The sequence below is a fragment of the Brachyhypopomus gauderio genome, chromosome 15 (assembly GCF_052324685.1).
Source record: "Brachyhypopomus gauderio isolate BG-103 chromosome 15, BGAUD_0.2, whole genome shotgun sequence".
Lineage (NCBI taxonomy): Eukaryota > Metazoa > Chordata > Actinopteri > Gymnotiformes > Hypopomidae > Brachyhypopomus > Brachyhypopomus gauderio.
In genome coordinates, this window is record NC_135225.1 from 4,821,108 (window position 1) to 4,839,686 (window position 18,579).

The 18,579-nt window shown below is 40.5% G+C and overlaps 1 protein-coding gene across 1 annotated transcript in view; it reads right to left on the reverse strand.

Moving 5' to 3' along the window:
• Positions 1-14,886: 14,886 nt before the first annotated feature.
• Positions 14,887-18,579, reverse strand: part of LOC143476975 (zinc finger matrin-type protein 4) — a 54,544-nt gene continuing 50,851 nt past the window's right edge. The window contains exon 7 of the mRNA XM_076975400.1: positions 14,887-16,801. Coding sequence (XP_076831515.1) covers positions 16,780-16,801 — 22 coding nt within the window. The 3' untranslated portion in view covers positions 14,887-16,779. The remainder of the gene's footprint in view (positions 16,802-18,579) is intronic.

Genomic DNA, 18,579 nt, shown 5'->3' on the forward strand with positions numbered 1-18,579 from the left:
AGTCAACAAGATATTTGCTTACTTAGTCTGTGTAATGTAATTTGTAACTGATATGTTAGCTGTGAGTCAGAACAAGGTTTATAGAATTTCAGTTGAATAGAATTACACAGCAATTGTTCTGCGTATGCATCAATTAGCCTATTTGCTTTAATATTAATGTTTTTAAATGTGTTACTGCCTGTTCCATTCTGTCTTGCATCACAGCTGACTCACAATCACATACCATAAACATTCAGTACTTTACTGACCATGTGTGTGTGTGTGTGTGTGTGTGTGTGTGTGTGTGTGTGTGTGTGTGTGTGTGTGTATGTGTGTGTGGGAGAACCAATGGAGCTTTTGTAACTCCTCTTCATGCACATTTCTGTGGTCATGTTTATTTGGGGGCCATGCTTGGTTGGTGTGAAGGTCCAGGTGTCACTGGTCCAGGTGCACAGCCTCCCAGATCACACTCGGCACTGTAGTGTCAAGTTCCACCACACGTGGTGGTAGCTACACAAGCACACACACAATGGCCACTGTCTGTTCTGTGATCTCCCTGCTGTGCAGGGTAGTTTCTGTAAATGATTGCCTGTGGAAGCTATCGATCACGGGCTCTCTGAGAGCCTTTAAAACTCGGTAATATCCTCAGCCTCAGAAGCTTCTCTTCATACCGCACGCGCGTTTTCACACGCCTATCCTCTTATCCCCCCCCATCCTCCCTGTTGCCTCTCACTTGCAATTCTCTTGCCTCCCTGGGGGCCTCCTGACTCAATAGACAGCCAGACCCAAGTAAACACACAACTCCACTTCACTTGTTCAGTTTCAGCCCAAAATAAACGCAGACATGGTGCTGAATGTTGACAAATACATAGATGAAATATGCTAGTATTGAGAACGATGTCTTTTTGCTGCAAAAAATATGTAATTTTTGAACGTCTGCTCAAGTTGAATATCACATGTGATTTTGCTTTTGTTCTGTGCGCTCTCTCTCTCTCTCTCTCTCTCTCTCTCTCCGTCACAAGATAATTTGCTATTGTGCTAAGCTGGCATCATTTATGACTCACGGTAAGGTAAATCAAGTCTATTTGTATAGCAAAATTAACAAATGTACACAAAGATCATTCAAGGTGCTTCATATAAACAAGTAAAATGCCTACAGAGCATAATATACAGTCACTGGCCACTTTATTAGGTGCACTTTGCTAGTACTGGATTGGACCCCCTTTTGCCTTAAATTTAAAATCATATTTTTTTTAGATTATCAATCAAAAAGGCACAAATGAACAAAAATTCAAAAGTAAAAAAAATATAAAAATGTATTCCCTTCAGTAATTTCCTAAAGGTAAGTAGACCATGGAGTAATGAAAATCTAAATAAAAATTTCAAGCCCTTACCAAAGAATAATGTAAGATAGAAGCTTAAAATACTCATGGAGACAGAGATTGGTCCTCAGACTTTTTTCTACCACTCTACCAGAAGCACATTATACTGGAATCATGACAAGTGGAATTGATGCTAGAGGAACTGATTCTACGGTAGGTGAGTGTAAGTGAAAGGCATACACGTTCCATGACTTATCTTCTGTAGATGAACTTTTTGATGCCTCTTCATGCAAGGAGGTTTGGCATGGAGACGCATCTTCCAGCATGAAATGAAAGAGGTGACTGAGCCTTTGGCCATAACAGGCAACCCATCTGCTATGTGAATTTTGGTTTGAATTGCACTCTATGATAATGCATTAAATGCACAAGGAGGTCTGGTTGTGGGTAGTACAGAACAATGTTCTCTGTGGAATTTGTGCTCTGTGCAATAAATTCAAAATAGTCTCTCTCTCTCTCTCTCTATCTCTCTCTCTCTCTCTCTCTCCGTCTTTGGCCAATGTTATCTGCTGGAGCGGCCTACATATTCCAAACCACACAGAAAGCACAGGATTACTCTACAATTGTCTTAGTCTCTTGTGCGAGATTCATTAGGCAATGGAAATGCTTCAAGAAGCAGAATGTTCTTTTGTAATACTAAGCAATAGTTAGAATCCGGTGCAGTGATTGAGATTTAGCTGCTTAATTGTTTTGCCATGGTTTGGTGGGTTTGTAGCCAGTGTCACAATTGCATTGAATCTTGTGAGGCTAGGATGCCACAGATACGAATGAAGGACTGCTGACCTTTTGTGCTACACAATCAGTTCTCATTTCTCATTGCATTGCTATTACCTGTAAATGTGTAACACAAGAATGAGATTAGAATATAAGCCGTATTTAGACAGTTTGGTCTTTTGTTGTAGTTTAGTTTATTTTTCAATTTTCTTAAATAAATAAATTTTATATTAATGTATAGCTGCTTAGCAGTTAGCTAACAGCAGATGTATTACAGCTTCTCCAGGAACCATCTTCTAAACATTAATTTGTTGCAGTACTCTTTGTTGTGGCGCTCTACGATATTGTGCCATTTTTTTTTCAGTTACACGTTTATCCTGTGATGATGCTTGTTGGTACTTTGGTTTATAGTAGTTGTTTCCTCTCCAAACCTTAACTTATATAAATTCCCCTGTGATATAAATTCATGTTGACCACAGAAATATAATCAAGGCACTGTTCAGGTATAAATGGTTTAGAAATTCTGCACTGGCATATTATGCTAATACATACACTCACCAGCCACTTTATTAGGTACACCTTGGTAGTACTGGGTTGGACCACTTTTGCCTTCAGAACTGCATTAATCCTTTGTGGCATAAATTCAACCAGGTACTGGAAACATTCCTCAGAGAGTCTGGTCCATATTGACATGATAGCATCACAAAGTCCATGATGTGAATCTCCTGTTCCACCACATCCCAAAGGTGCTGTATTGTCATTGAGGTCATTGTCGTGTTCAAGAAACCAGTCTGAGATGATTTGTGCTTTATGACATGGCGCGTTATCCTGCTGGAAGTAGCCATCAGAAGAGGGGTATACTGTGGTCATAAACGGATAGACATGGTCAGCAACAATACAATACGCGATGCTCAATTGGTACCAATGGGCCCAAAGTGTGCCATGAAAATATCCCCCACACCATTGCACCACCACCAGCAGCCTGAACCGTTGATACGAGGCAGGATGGATCCACGCTTTCATGTTGTTGACACCAAATTCTGACCCTACCATCATCAGGCAACATTTTTCCAATCTTCTATTGTCCAATATTGGTGAGCCTGTGTGAATTGTAGCCTCAGATTCCTGTTCTTAGCTGACAGAAATGACACACGGTGAAGTCTTCTGCTGCTGTAGCCCATCCGCCTCAAGGTTCGACGTGTTGTACGTTCAGAGATGCTCTTCTGCATGCCTCGGTTATAACCACTGGTTATTTGAGTTACTGTTGCCGTTCTATCAGCTTGAACCAGTCTGGCCATTCTCCTCTGACCTCTGGCATCAACTAGGCATTTGTGCCCACAGAACTGCCGCTCACAGGATATTTTCTCTTTTTTGGCCCATCCGCCGTAAACCCTAGAGATGGTTGTGCATGAAAATCCCAGTAGGTTCTGAAAATACTCAGACCAGCCTGTCTGGCACCAACAATCATGCCACATTATGTCACTTAAATCACCTTTCTTCCCCATTTTGATGCCCGGTTTGAACTGTAGCATACCATCTTGGCTGTGTCTACATGGTAATGAGCAGTTGGACAGGGGTACCTAATAAAGTGGCCAGTGATTATAATTAGTCTCTTAAAAGGTTGTTGCTAATATCTGGAGAAGGGTCCAGCCACAGCATTCTGAATATATTTAGTGACATGAAGCAAACCCTTGCTGGTGTGACATTTAACAACTTGATGTGACAGGAGAAAACTTTTATGGCATTTATGAGGGTGTTTAAGTGTCTCAGGACTTGGATCACTACTGATGGGTAAAATGAGTATGGAATTGACACTCAGGTTAGCAGCGTTGTGGTGGTCTATGATGGCGACGTTTTAGGACAAAGCTCTCTGTGCACTGATCAGTGAACATTCCCATGCTCACCTCTGCCTGTGAGAAATGGGTTGGGGATGAAAGAATAATGCTTAAGTACATTTATTTGCATTTGGCAGACATTCTAGGCAGACAAATATTCATCAGGGCGATGGTATATGCAGTCCCTGGAGACCCTTGACCTAGATGTTAATAGCTCCATGCCGTGTCTGTTCTTGCAGGTGAGATCGTGAATTGAAGCGGTAGAAATCAGGTTTCTCTGCAGGACTGATGGTCTCTTACTATATGACACGGTGTACAGCACCAGGCCTCACAGCCACTATTCCACAAATCACAGAGGATCCAATTGAGATGGTTTGAGCGTCTCATAAGAATGAGCTCTGGTCAGCTGTTCTGGGAACATCCCATTGGAAGGAGGCCGAGAGACCTGCTGGATTATAGCTCACAGCTGGCCTGGGAGAATCTGGGTGTCCCAAGAGAGGAGTTGGTATCTGTTGCAGGGAGTCTGGGCTGATCCACTCAGCCTACTACCACAGCGACCCTTGCCAGCAAAAGTGAAAGGAATATCATTAGTTTGTTTATGTTTTACAGGCTCATGGTATATTCCTCACTATTCAGTGCTGCAGAGGTCAATATGCATAAGGGATACATGTCCTTCTTACTGTCAAACATAATCATAATGAATAAGCTTTGATATTGACCTGTCAGCTCTTTAAAATGTTTGCCGATGTGCAATAATACTCTGGTAGCAATACTGACAGCTAAATATATACATGGTAAAAGGTCATGAGTTCTGTTAGATATGATGCCGGTTATCATGGTTAGATCTGTTGCCAGAGATTTACAGATCATAATGCATAAGGAACACGGTCTTTTAGTAAAGTGGTACAATATATTTCCCTGTGTGGTGTTTGCATCAGAGGACCACAGACAGACGGACACAGACAGACGGACACAGACAGACGGACACAGACAGACAGACAGACAGACAGACAGAGTTTATAGCTTGTGAGTTATTGCCTGTGCATAACCTCACTAATCGGTTGCTGAGGTCAGTTACGTAGTTTGTCAAGACAGTGTTGCAAGACATCCGAGGGTTTTGACACTCCCGTTCCTGAAATTGTGAGCACGTCCCTCAGAGGTACTGGCTGCTGTGTTGCTGTGGGCGTTTGTGAGAATGGACTGCATTTTTCAACTTTTTGTGTTGTTGATTTACTCTCTGATGTGTTGCTAACCCATAGAACATGTAACGGTAACCCTTCGTAATTTAATGGTGTGTTTTTATATTAAGACATTCATGATGTTACATTTTCTAATTGAGCACCTCATACAGCCACTCATTTCTCTCCTTATGTTTAGGCCATTACTATAGATTATAGATATTAAAAACCCCAACCATGGCAGCAGTGTAAACATAACTGACTTTCTCTGCATTTTTCAGTATGTGCGCCTCTGGGCAGTGAAAGCATGTCCTGTTATGCCTTCAGCTGTTGTTGATCTCCTGGGACTCTGTAGCACTGTCAATGCCTATTTATCGCTGCTATTGATTTATGCGCATCACAAGACCCTTTGGACTTCCGTGGCCATTCTCTAACTCCTTGACCTTCAGACACAGTGCACCTCCCACGCTGACTCCCCTCAGGTAGTGGTCCAGAGCTGTTGGAGCAGCCACACCACTAGATATGCCTATTGACTGGGACACTGCCTTTCTTGGGCTCCATAATAGCTTTAGTAAGACCCATAGGTCGCTCCAGTCAATAAAATCTGCTTGTCTGTTTCACTGGCTAAGAGGGCCTTTGTCAGCACTGCGAGAAAATTAAATATGCAATCGAACAACTTCAGGACGCAGTTTACGGCCGTGATAAAAGAAAAGAGGAAGAAAAAAAAATGAAGTGGAAATGCAGATAGATTTCTCCTTGTGCACATAAATCTTGCAAGGTTGTTTGGCAAAGGACAGCCTTGGTGGGGCAAAGAAGCAGATTACTTAAGCATTATTTAGTTGGCAGAATGTGGATTGAAGAGGACCCATGAATTTCTGCAGAGCTGTTGTTGTTTGTGCTCTACTGCTAAGCAGCTGCCTCGTCCTCTTAGCCATAACCATGCCACACACTCCCAGGTTTCTCCCAGCTCTGACATGCAGAGGACTATAAATAAGACACCACTATATTCACAATATATTCTGCAGTGCCGTACAGCCGAAGTATTAAGCTTGCAAATAAGAATGAATTCTAATTTACTTCATAGCTTTCAAAATAGATGCAGCCAAATTTAATCAATTTGGCTACACTAGAAAGTGAAAAGCTAGGCTTTATGATGTAGTACTGCAAAAGATAGATGTGGTCTGAAGTACTTGGGAAACTCAGATTACCTAAAATGTAATCCTAGATATGGCATTTAATTTGCCTACATTCCATTATATGGAATTATAGGATCATGATGATCCACACCTAACTTCAGGATCATTAAATGCTGTGAAAGTTTCCTCCCTGACAGGTTAATATCTGCATGTCACACATCATTTAGGCATTTCATAACTTAATGACACTACTGGAAGCATGTTGTCTCATTGAAGACGGTGTCAATGAATAGCAGCATATTTGCGAGCTCTTCTCTCTCGTTCTGAGGTGTTCTGATGATGTCCAGACTGTAAATTTATGGTTAGGGTCATTTGTTTTGAAATGCCATTGTGTCTCTTATTAGCATGAGTAATAATTGCCCCCAGGGCAATATCTCAGATTTGAGTCTGCTGACTGACAGCAGTGACATTATGAGGTAGAGACGATTGTAGAAATGTTGACAGTTTAGTGACAGCAGCGCTTTGTGGGACTGTTAAATGTGGACTGCATATGCTCATAGGACTGACTGTGTAAATGAAGTTTGATGAAGGTAAATTTAACCTTTCATGGGTTTAAAAGAAATGCCTATGTCCAAAGATCTATGGTTTCAACAACAAGCAAATGAAGGTTGTGGTGATTTAATTGCAGTATATGTGTGGACTTGTACACAGACTGTGAATAAAAAAATATTGTAATTTTAATCTTGTGTGATTCCAGTATTCTGCTTTGACTTGAATTTAAAGACCCAGTCAGCAATCACTGAGGCTGGTACACAAACCGCAGAGAGTCACGTAATGTTTATATATTTAAAGCCTGATCTGGTGGCCTGTTTAGACAGTTACTATTTGGGATCTCCAGTTGTGAATTCAGAAGATGTTTGAAAAAGCAACAAGCATCGACTTATCATAGATCCTACAAGTGTTTCAAGGGTATAGTAATGGAAAGGGTAAAAGGACACAATGGAGAGTTTAGCATTAAGTAGCATGTGGCAAAGCCCAGAATGTCATAAGCTCATATATGCAGTGATTGTGTGGTAAATATAGCTCATATTCCCTAGTTTTCCCAAAAGGGAGATGGAACCAGACTGAGCTTGGCTTAATGAAAGCACCTGCCCCAGTTTTCCCTATAGTCAGTGCTCTCTCTCACTTTGAGGGAAGGGGGAGGGTGAAGTGTCTAATACTGCTCCAGGTAAGCCGTGAAGTATGACAAAACTATCTCTGCTCTGCAGAGAGTCAAGCATGTCATGTGTGTAATAGAGCAATATAAAGTAGATAAGAGTTTAGAAAGTGCTTTCCTTGGGTGGGTGCAGGGGCAGGGTAGGATGTTGGTTCAGAAAGCAGGGGAGGTAGCTATCATTTATCATTTAGACCAGCCCTGCGTGGGTCTGATAGGGATGTCGGCCACTGCCGGCTCCAGCCTTAGTAATGTGGAAAGATGTCTTCAAGGGGACAATAGTATTCATGGCAAAATTGTTCATTCTAATCCTGCACTACAGCAACAGGGACACCATGCATGGGTATTCATTCAGTCAACTGAAGATGTAGTGTTCCATGTTTGGAAACCAACATACGCAGATACACTTCCAGAACATGACCTCCAATATGACCTCTTCAGCATTACCAACCCCCCCAAAGGCAAACGAGAGCTCTGCTGATGTTTTATAATCCTCCAGCTGCTTTGTTAAGACCACATGTAGAAGAAAGATCACATCTGAGCACCATTAGTCTGACGTGGATATTTACTCAGTCAGGGTTGCCATCAAACATGGTGTTGGAACTGTCCGAGATCATTAGTTTAGAACTCGAATGTGCTGATCTCAGCACTGGCCCACCATTGCTGCTCACCTTGCTAGCGAGCACCAGAATTTCTCTCACGTTTAATGCTCCATATCACTTCACCTCAGAATATACATCTTCTTACTTTTAAAGATAAATTTGGCTTTTTAGTTACCCATCAAAGAAATTGTCAGTCAGTTCAATGAAACTGGAAAGAGGCCATGGTTTGTCCTGGAGGCTGAGGCAGTTTATCTACTAGCTGTGTATGCCTGTGAGCCTTGCCTGTGCATCAAAGAGCTTGATGTTTGATACAGCATGACAAATAAATGTTGGGAGCCGATATTGAATCACTGATGTTTGTTTCGTTTGATCATGTATTCTTGTCATATACTATGGTTATAACTTGGACACTTCGTTACTGCATTTAGGATTTTAATCACTTGTAGGGGTAGGTTTTCCCCCTAAAGATTTTCCTTCAAAATTCATAATGATGGTACATGCCAAGCTTTGAAGTTTGTTTAGCACAGAACTAAGCAATGTCAGGGTGGAAAAATGATTGCTTTGGCAGAATGGTTGCTTAGTGCTAGCTGATGCACTTTACACCTTGGATAAACATGCAAGCTGAGTTTGGATTCAGTGCCCATTGGTAGACAGTGTCTAATGACAGACACAAGTTAATCCAGGGCTAGAGGTACTGGGCATGTTATTATCTCGATGGGACATGAGTGTGGTGCAAATATCATTAAAAAAGACCAAGCATCATTCAAAAGGTAAATGTGATGTCAAAAACAACCAGCCAAAAAAAAAAAAAAAACAACCAGCAAAAAAGCATGTATGCGTTAATTAAATGGAAATACTTACATGAACTTCAATATCCAAGTAGCGAATGTACATACAAATTGCAGTACAGTAGCTGTTCCTCTGAGGAGCATTACCTGGTTTTAAATACTGAATGTGAGTGAATCTACTGCACGCGTCTACACTTTCTTGATCTAATGTTTTGAAGCACTGCTGTTTGTGAAGCATGCGGCTAATTCAAGACCTGACGTGCCTGTGCTTCTTACAACAACCTTGCCTACAAGTGTTTGAATGCTGGAGTCTCGGTGTGCTTAATCTTACTCAACATGGAATAATTCTAATTTACAGCCAAGCCTATAGCTATCAGGTCCCATATTGATTTTATTTCTCTGCCACATTATTAAAAGGAATACTAGTCCCTGCAGTGTTTAGTGTTTTCACATTACAGTGAGAGCTATTATTACTAGGGTTTCAGAAATTTTCATTTTAAATCATGGTCAATGAAGCTAGACACAATTTAAGTTTTCTCCTATAAGGAAAAATAGTCTAATCAGGATTGTTTGAACATATTTTCATCCTGAAGCACATTATTTATAATTTATGATAATTATGCAGATGCATGAACAGATAAACAAGACATGTTCTAAATACTGGGATGTAGGCCTAATAGAGTTCTCTCTTTGAAATGGCAGACCAAAAAATTTATAAATAGTGGCCAGTATATTTGAAAGGTGCATTTCAAATATAAAAGGCGAAACATAGGTTTTCAGATTTGAAAGGCGAAACAAGGGTTAACTTCTTTGCTGATTGGAACTTAACCATTTTGACAGTAAAAATGTATTTGACAGTGATATTTCAGTGTTTCATATCTAGTAGACACCAAATTTTGGTGTAATATCAGACATAAACTGCTTCTTTGCAACCTGTGGAGATCACAGTGTACGATCAAAAAGAATACAGGCTTATGCAACACTTTCATATGAAAAATGCTCTTATGACTTATCGGTTAAAATATTGCACCAGCATAACAGACATTTTGCAGGCATGCAACAGTTTATATCATAACATATTGTATTGTTGTTGTTCTAGCTCCTTCTAACTCGTAGCATAGAATGAGACGCTCCAGGGCAACACTAGCGAATCACAACTGGCCTTCTACTTCAGCCAAAGATTATATAGTGTGCCTTGATGCCTGGCGTAATCTGTAAGGGCAGTACTTATAGTTTTGCCTTGTTTTGTCCTTGCTTTTTCAAATATTCTCAATAATATTCACATTCTCAGGATAATGTGTTTTTTGTACAAACACAGCTTTATGACTGTTGAAACTGACATGGCACACTTCATAATTGAGAAAAGTAGGAGTAGTTTATGCTGAGAATAAGATTTAAAATATTTCTGTAAGAATGTGGTCTTGTAGTCCACCAAATATACCAGAGTGTGACAGGCGAGAAGTGCAAATACAAAGTGAAGCGATCACGTCAGTCTCAGGGGAAAAAAAGAGGATTTAATTGGTAAAATGCACAAACTCAAAACCCGTAAACTAATCAAATTAAGGATACGATAACCAGCAGTCAACTGGTAAAAAGACACAACATATATAGACAGACAAACGACCCTCAGGTGTTGGGTTTCCTGATGGGCCCCGCCCACCTGAAGAATGAACACATCATCACAACAGGACAACATGAAATACTGACGCTGCTGATGGGGGGCGGCCAGCAGGTGTCCTCCATACCGTGACAGAGTTTGTATTAATGCAGGAGGACATGGGCTACACTTGCTGTTAGGTTCCTCAAGCATGTTGTCATGTTGATATCCATATGTGTGGAAAAATTAACCAGAGAGCTGCCATGGGCTTGACACTGACAAACGACATATTACCTCAACGTTTAAGACAACAAATACCCAACAAAGTCTGACATTTAATAAAAAATGTCACTGGTTCTGATATTGATTTTAATTATATTGTATTGGATCTTGAAGATGATTATTAAACACATTATTAGACAAATACACAAATAAGAAATACAGAATATAGGAGAAAAACAATGGACAATGAAAATTAAACATAATACATTTTTTGCATTGGACATGGTGCATTTAGTGAACCATAGCAGTAACCCAACAGTAACCAACACCAATATAACATGAGGTTATTAATGGTGTACATACAAAATGTACTACTCTGTCCAGGTTATTGCCCCTACCCTAGTGTGTGTAGACAATATGAAGTAAGGGGGTAGTGGACCGGTGCAATTGTACTGGAAATTGGGCTTGTAGAGGGAGTTGATGACATTGCCCTACACAAGTCTCGGTCATATGGATTTAATTAGCCTTGGCTACAATTTGCATTTCCCTTGGTCAACATGAGAGAGGGAACCTTTCAAAGTCATTATGCATTAACATGGTTTGTTTCCTGACTTTTCTGATTCCAACTCCTGTGAAACTACTGTTCATCATGCAATTGTGGGGGATTATCCTCCTATAAAACATGTGCGTTGAGTTATTCCAGTTAAGCAATAGGGTGGTAACAACAACATGCAGCTCTCCGAGTGCAATGGGTGACACTGTCCCCTCTGCTATATGCAAGAAGGTGAGGTCAGCTGAGCTTCCTGCACCACTCCAACAAGGAAGGAAAACCATGCATTAATACCAGCGAGACGTAAGACCCCACTTCATAACAAGACTTCATAGCCTATGAACCCCGCCTGTCCCAAATAACACTTAACGTTTGAGATGGGAATGTATGCAGGATACTGTCTACAATATTGCAATGTCAAGTCAAATTTGAACCTCATGACATTCCACCAGAGATTCTGAAGTGTTCCAAAGGAACCCATAGTTAGACCGAATCCTAACACTAACTATCATGGCATGTACCTTCTCAGCATCTTGGGGATCCTCTTTACACAGACTATCCTGGGTGGGCTTTAATTGCTTGCAGAGAGAATCTACCCCAAATCTCAGTATAGGTCAGAGCAGTCCATCATTGGTCTTTTTCATCATGGAGTTGCAGGAAAAGTCTAATGAACAGCAAAAAATAAAACACTGTACCTTACCGTCATGAGTCTTGAGAAGTCATGAGGTTCGAATTTAACTTCATGATGAGCAATCTTGGCCAAGTCTATTGGTTCTTAGCATTTTTCAGTCATTCCACCAGGACACGAGAATACTATCTTTAGTCTTTTGATATACTCAATGGGGATGTATTCTTGCTCCATCCCCATTGAGTATGTTGGCTGTTGGCAACAGTGTTGGCTATATTCATTATAGTATAGCTGAAGCATTCCTTTTTTAGAGGCCACGGCGTGTATTTCATTTGCACAAGATCAGACAGACACCTTTTTACTTCGTCAAGTCTTTGAGAAACGAGGTGCAGATCAGATTTCTTGAAGTTTTTTGCTGAGGATGCTGTTACCAGATGTTAGAAGAACTCATTCCCTTTGCAAAAGAAGGAGTTTGGTCTCCCGATCAGCCTGAAGAAGATACAGGTGATGGGTCAAGGACTTCCAGGGACTACCACACATACATTGGACTCTACAGTAACAGAACACCTGTCCACTGTGGGCACAAAAACACGATCCCTTGGAACTGAAAGGGGTGTAATACTACTGATATAAATGTAGGTGCATGTGTAAGGTGAATGTTTTGAGACAATTAAATCTTTGCAGAAGCCACAAAACTAAAAGAGCTACTAAGCTAATCACTGTACAAATTAAACAAAACTGTCAACACTAGCATAATAAAAGCACGTTAACCAGAAAACGGAAGACATCACATCTCACATTGACCAGGTGATCTGGGTCATGTCTTCACAGGGACCTACAGATCAACTTAGGAGAAAGGACAGATAGCGAGAGCAAATAAAAAGGCAGGAGAGACTAAACGAAACGAACAAGTTTAGAGCGGCTATGACCCCGTTCCAATAAATATATATACTGTATACGCACACACACACACACACACACACACACATACATACACATTTCCAGATGAGGATGCTGAAACCACTGCCTCATGTTTGACAATTGGCTGTTGTATAAGTGATAAGACCCCTTTTCTCTGGGACTCTTTTCTCTGGGACTCTTTTCTCTGGGACTCTTTCTCCGAAATGAATGATATGCAATCTAACTTTCTGTGACGGATGTGGAATATTGTGTCCTAGATGGAGAACAGTTTGAGGTGTGGTGTGTATCGATGTGCCGGATCACTGCACCAGTGTCTGCCTGCAGCCTTTACCAGTTTAAGCACACAGACACAACCCCAGCTAGCAACTGGGTCACCTTTGCACCTCCTACTGCTTGTCTGCCGTCACTGAACCCACTAAGAACTACTGCATATCCTTTCACTTCACCTCAGGACCATAATCCACACACAATAATGCTCTCTCACAATAGAAACGCACCGAGTCGCATAGCTCAGAAAAGCAAGACGTGTGAACCTGATGGCTAAGCCACGGCGCTTTCTTTCATGTGGCATGCTAACGCAGTGCTGCCGGATAATGCAGTGGTCCGTGTATGTAGGCATCTGCTTCTGCTTTTCTTCTCTTTTTCTGGTTGCAATCTCCGTGGTGACTTTTACCTAATGATAGGCACATGTGAGACCCAGTGGGACAGTCTTAGTATTGGGACAAGGGGGAATCCGGCTTACTCTAAAACCAAGAGTAGCTTTCTTTCCACTGTCCTTGTTTTCTACAATATGAATGCTGGAGTGTTCAGCGTATGTGGGAAAAGTTTAATCTTTGTTGGAAAGTTGTGAGGGGTCTGATGCTTGTACGGGAGCTTGCAGGGTTGGAGAGTGTTTGAGGTCTGTGAATTATTGTGATTTACCTGCACGTTTTACCAGTACCTTAACAACACATTTTCAAACGTCAGTCACTGTAATAGCTCGAGGAAGGAATTGTCCCAAAATCACCTGTGTGCAAAGCCTCTTTGTCTTTGGCTCCCAGTAACAGAAGAAATGACAATTGAATTGACCTCATTGCCCTTGTGACAGCCTATAAAATGTGTTATTTAGCTAATTGTTTCCAGGGGACTATTTGATTTAGCAGGTAATTGAATTATATGTTTGATGTAGTAGAGATGCCCTAAAAATGTGTGTGTATGGAGAAGGTGCGTGCGTGTGTGTGTGAGAGCAAGAGAGAGAAGGAAGGAGAAGGTTATGCTTTTAAAGAAACATGCCTTTGGTGAAAGTATTTTCTGCAATTAAAGTAAACATTAAAAATGTAAAAAAAAAAAAAAAAAGGTTTTTAGCCTTGACCCAAGAAATTTCATCATATCTAGGAGGCATTATTCAAAAGCAGGAGTATTACAATCTGTGGAACTCTGTCACTAACATCTTTCTTTATGTCATTACCTATCATTTAAATACAGAAACTTTTGAAAAAAACACATAACATCTCCAAACTATACTGACAAAGGTTCAATAGGCTGCAAATAACCAACAGCTCATGCAAGGAAATTTTTTTATTTTAAATAATTCCATCCACAACTATGTATCTAAATGCTTATATTTGTAAAACATTTGTATAAAGAATGTAAAGTGTAGTGCATGTAAAGAACTTGGGATCCTTCATATGTTTTTGAGTTTCTATTTCTCATGAACCTCTTTAATTGCTTGTACCTCTTTAATGTGTTAGGAAGAAAACAACTTGCTATGAACAGACAGAAACAACTAGAAATAATCGGCTTTAGATTTGTCAACCTTTGCATTTTATATATTTTAACGCTTTGTACAAATTTTCATGCTAGCAGGTTGAGAGCATGATGGGCAAATACTGCTAATTTCTTTTATTGTCCTCTGAAGCCCATAAATGTCTTACATGCACGCACACGTGTGCGCACACACGCACACACAATATGCACACCAACATGGACTCAAGCACCCAGACACACGACTCTCTCAATTAAAGGAGGGCATTAATGATGTGTGTGGTTGAGGTCTGGTTGAGCTGGTGAATTTCAGTACGAATCTAATAGCTGATACTAATGAAGACAATAAGAGTAAAAAAAGAAGAGGTCTGTCACTGTAGAACCAATGACGAAACAACAGCCCAAAGACACACTTCTTGTTTGAAAGAGAAAATAGATATCAAGTGTATTTACAAATGTGCACAAATCCCCACATTCACACTGTTGTCATTTTCAGAAAAAAATATAACACTTATAGAGTTGGTTCTTATATATTCACCTTAAGAAGCCCCTCAGTGCAACCATATTGTGCCTGTTTGATATGCATTTTATATACATACAGCATATATTCTGTGATTTATAAATAAACCCTTTTTTTGACTCACACCACATTTGTAACTATTACGTGAATTGCTTGGTGTGTGCTCTAAAAGGCATTCCACATGATAAGCGTTACAACAGTATGAACAGCAAAATGCTCAGCTGAAATCAAGTCGTGACCAGTTTAGCGGGTTAATGTGCAGTCTTGTCTTGCATCCTCATGCTGTCAGTGTCTTGCCCTCTGTCTCAAGGCAACGTTCCAAAGTTCTGTAGGGCAGGATAAAGTAGTGTGGCTAATTCATGTGCCTTAAATGGGATTTCTCACAATATTGTGTCCTGATTTATCCAGTTGTTGCCCTGGCTTGACAATTAACTTGGCAAGCTATCGTCTACTGTATTGCAGTGAGAAGAGCTAAGGGAATGTGCTGCTGGTCCTACGCTTGCTACGTATTTCTGACACATGTCCTCAGGGCTCTGATTTGAACATATCCATGAAAGTGTGCTGTCTCCCCTGGGTTGTTGGCTGTTTTAACAGACTCCGTAGTCCAAAGGTTAAAATAGTCATAAATGTTTTAAAAAGCAATAGGAAATTCGGACTCCAAAGGATTACTGTAATCCCATAATACACAGGGATTCAAAGATGTTTTTTAACTGATCATTCTTTTCCCCCCTTATCTTCTAAAAACAGACCTAGCATGGTTAAGAGTCCAAGTGCATCAATACCCCTCCTGCAATTAAGTCAGATTATTAGAAGTATTTCTAATAAAATGCTAGCTACTGAAAGCCCATTAAATGTGACTGATATGCAACGTAAAGCCAAGGCATTGAGTCTTTTTTCTTTCTTTTGGCATAGATATAAGTATGTAAAGCCTAAAGCCATCATCATTAAAGCAGAAACTGAGAAAATGTAAATGACCTGCTCATTTTGTCTTACTGTGCTCCCTTTCAACACCAGCGGGAAGGAAAAGACAGGTAGCCCTACTGATGAATCTGTATGAGTCACATAATAATCTGTAGTCAGCTAATAGATCAGTATCAGTATCCCTCTTCCACTATAAGGCTTTCTAGTTTTCTTCATAGTGAATTTGGGTCAGATTGAAGACTTGTTGTTTAGGGAGAAAGTACGGTGGCCTGTGTGGGATAAAAACCCTGGCTTTGGCCACTGGGGGCATGATCAGTTGCGCATGAAGGTAGTCCACATAGCAAGAACATGACAAAAAAGTCACTCAAATGGCCGACAGTCTTTTTCTTTGTGCATCTTCCAGCTTTGCATGCCTGAGTGATCCATCAGAGCTTTGTGGAGCAGAGTGATGTGAGATATCACAGATCATTGCACACACGACTTTGAGGTTGCAAAAAAATTACTCAAGTAACGTGACCCTGTCTTTTTCGGGCTGGTGCTGTTATAGCAGACTATGACAGTCATTGTAATTGTTATAACAATTTTAACACCAACTGACATCAATTGACCTAAAATTCGTACGTAAGCCACAGAGGACAACAGTGCGTACTTCTGGCTTATGAATTCTTCTAAATGTTGATCTTCAATAGAAATATAAAGCACAAAACGGTAGAGGAACCTCAGAGTTAATAGTGAGCTGAGTGACAGAGACTTTGCTGTCCCATCTCTGGATCCTGTCCATGCCTGCTGAGCTCTCCATGCGTCCTGCTCCTTCAGACACCAGTTATGTCGCCAGCACCTCCACCAGGGACTTTCATTGCTGATGTTGTTTCAGACTGAAACAGAATAAGAAAGTGATGAGTATGAAAAATGTAAAGATTATTAAACATTTGTCAAAAGTTAGGATTTGCTTAAAGAAACTATTCAGTGTTTTACTGGAGTTAAAAACACTTCTGCATACAAATCCCCTGTAGCACACTATGGTATGCAGTGCAAAATGGATCGGTTGGGGTCAGAGTCAGATGGACAATTCTCCATTGAATATGTTGGGAGAGAAAATGAACAGATGTGTCCAGGTGTGCATGTGTGTGTCTGCGTAAAAACATTCAGTGTTTTATGCAGTTTACCTTTTGAATAATTTAGTATCAGTGTTATTCAGCTTATTTACTTATTTTTTATGAAACATTAGAGAACATTAACCAGTGCGCATTGCGCATGTCAAACTGTCAGACAGGCACTGTGCAAAATGTCAAAAATATTTTAAATAAAATATGCCTGCCTGAAAATATAAAAAAATTGACACACAACAGCAAAAAATATAAGGAAAGGTTCAAGTAACGGGGTTTAAAAGCAAACAACAAAAAATGTTTATAGGCCTACTTGCCGAGACGTACCGTGACGAGACGAGACGACACAATCGAAACGACAAACGGCTGAACTGTTTTTTTTTTTCGCCTTACGCGTTTTAAATTGTATGCCATGTTGGTTGTTGTCGTGCGAAATGAAAGACGTTGATGACATAACTTGCACTTTACTTTGTTTGAGTCATCTTTATGTTTTTCAAAATACTTTTGAAGTTTTTTAGTAGTCATTATAATCTCGGTAGATGCTGCGTATTCTGTAGTGTTCAGCTCCGCTCGTTTGGATTGTGCAACAGCAGGGTGTGATTTATTAATGTGTAGTAAGGAAGATGCCTATTGTTAATGCGCAAACATCATTTTTAAATATTTAATAACAGAAATTAGGATGATTTTATTTGACAAATGTAACAACTAATGCTTAGCTGCATCCTTGGGCACCTCCATGCAGTTAGAATGGTACATTCGACTATGACGTTCATAGTCGACTAGGGGGTATAGTCGACTGTAGTCGAATCAGCGACTATTGCAGGTCACCCCTATTCAACACATTACCATTTTACCTTTATTCTGCAACATCCATCAAACGTCTGCATTAAAACTGAAAACTAATCACTCCAAACAGGTTTAATTGTGAAAGCGCCTTTAATGGAAGCTTGAGGTGGCGGAGGAGGTCAGGTTGTGTCAGGACTGCTTACTCATTCTCCGTCCCTACTGCTCCCAGGCCTGGGACATTAAACCAGCAGACAGCCTGGAGCTGTTCTCGGCCTCCAGGGACGCCCCTCACACCTCGCCAATGTAAACAACACACAGAGACCAGCTGAACAATAAATCAGGCCTCTTGCTATTTTGCCTTAATATTATTTGCCTGCTTCAGTGCGATACCCGGTACCATTCAAAAGCGCTGTGTCCATATCTGAGTGGCCTCACGCTTTGCTGGCTGAAGGCCACATTTTATTAAAAGGATGGTAGAGTGTTATAATGGCTCTAGGGCAGGTAGAGGTTTGGTTGGCTTATTTCATGGAGAGGACAGTAGTGAATGTAACGCCAGGACAGACAGTCCTCCATGTGTCCTGTTTTATTTTGATGAGTAATGAACAATGACCCGTCTTCCATCAAGCTGACAGAAATGTCAATTTTAATAGACCCAGTTTGAGAGGGCACCTTGACCTTACTTTCTTCTCTTGGGAGTCTGGGTGCTGTTTTGTTTATTTGCCTATACTTTTTTCATTACCTTCCTCCATTAGGAAATGAAT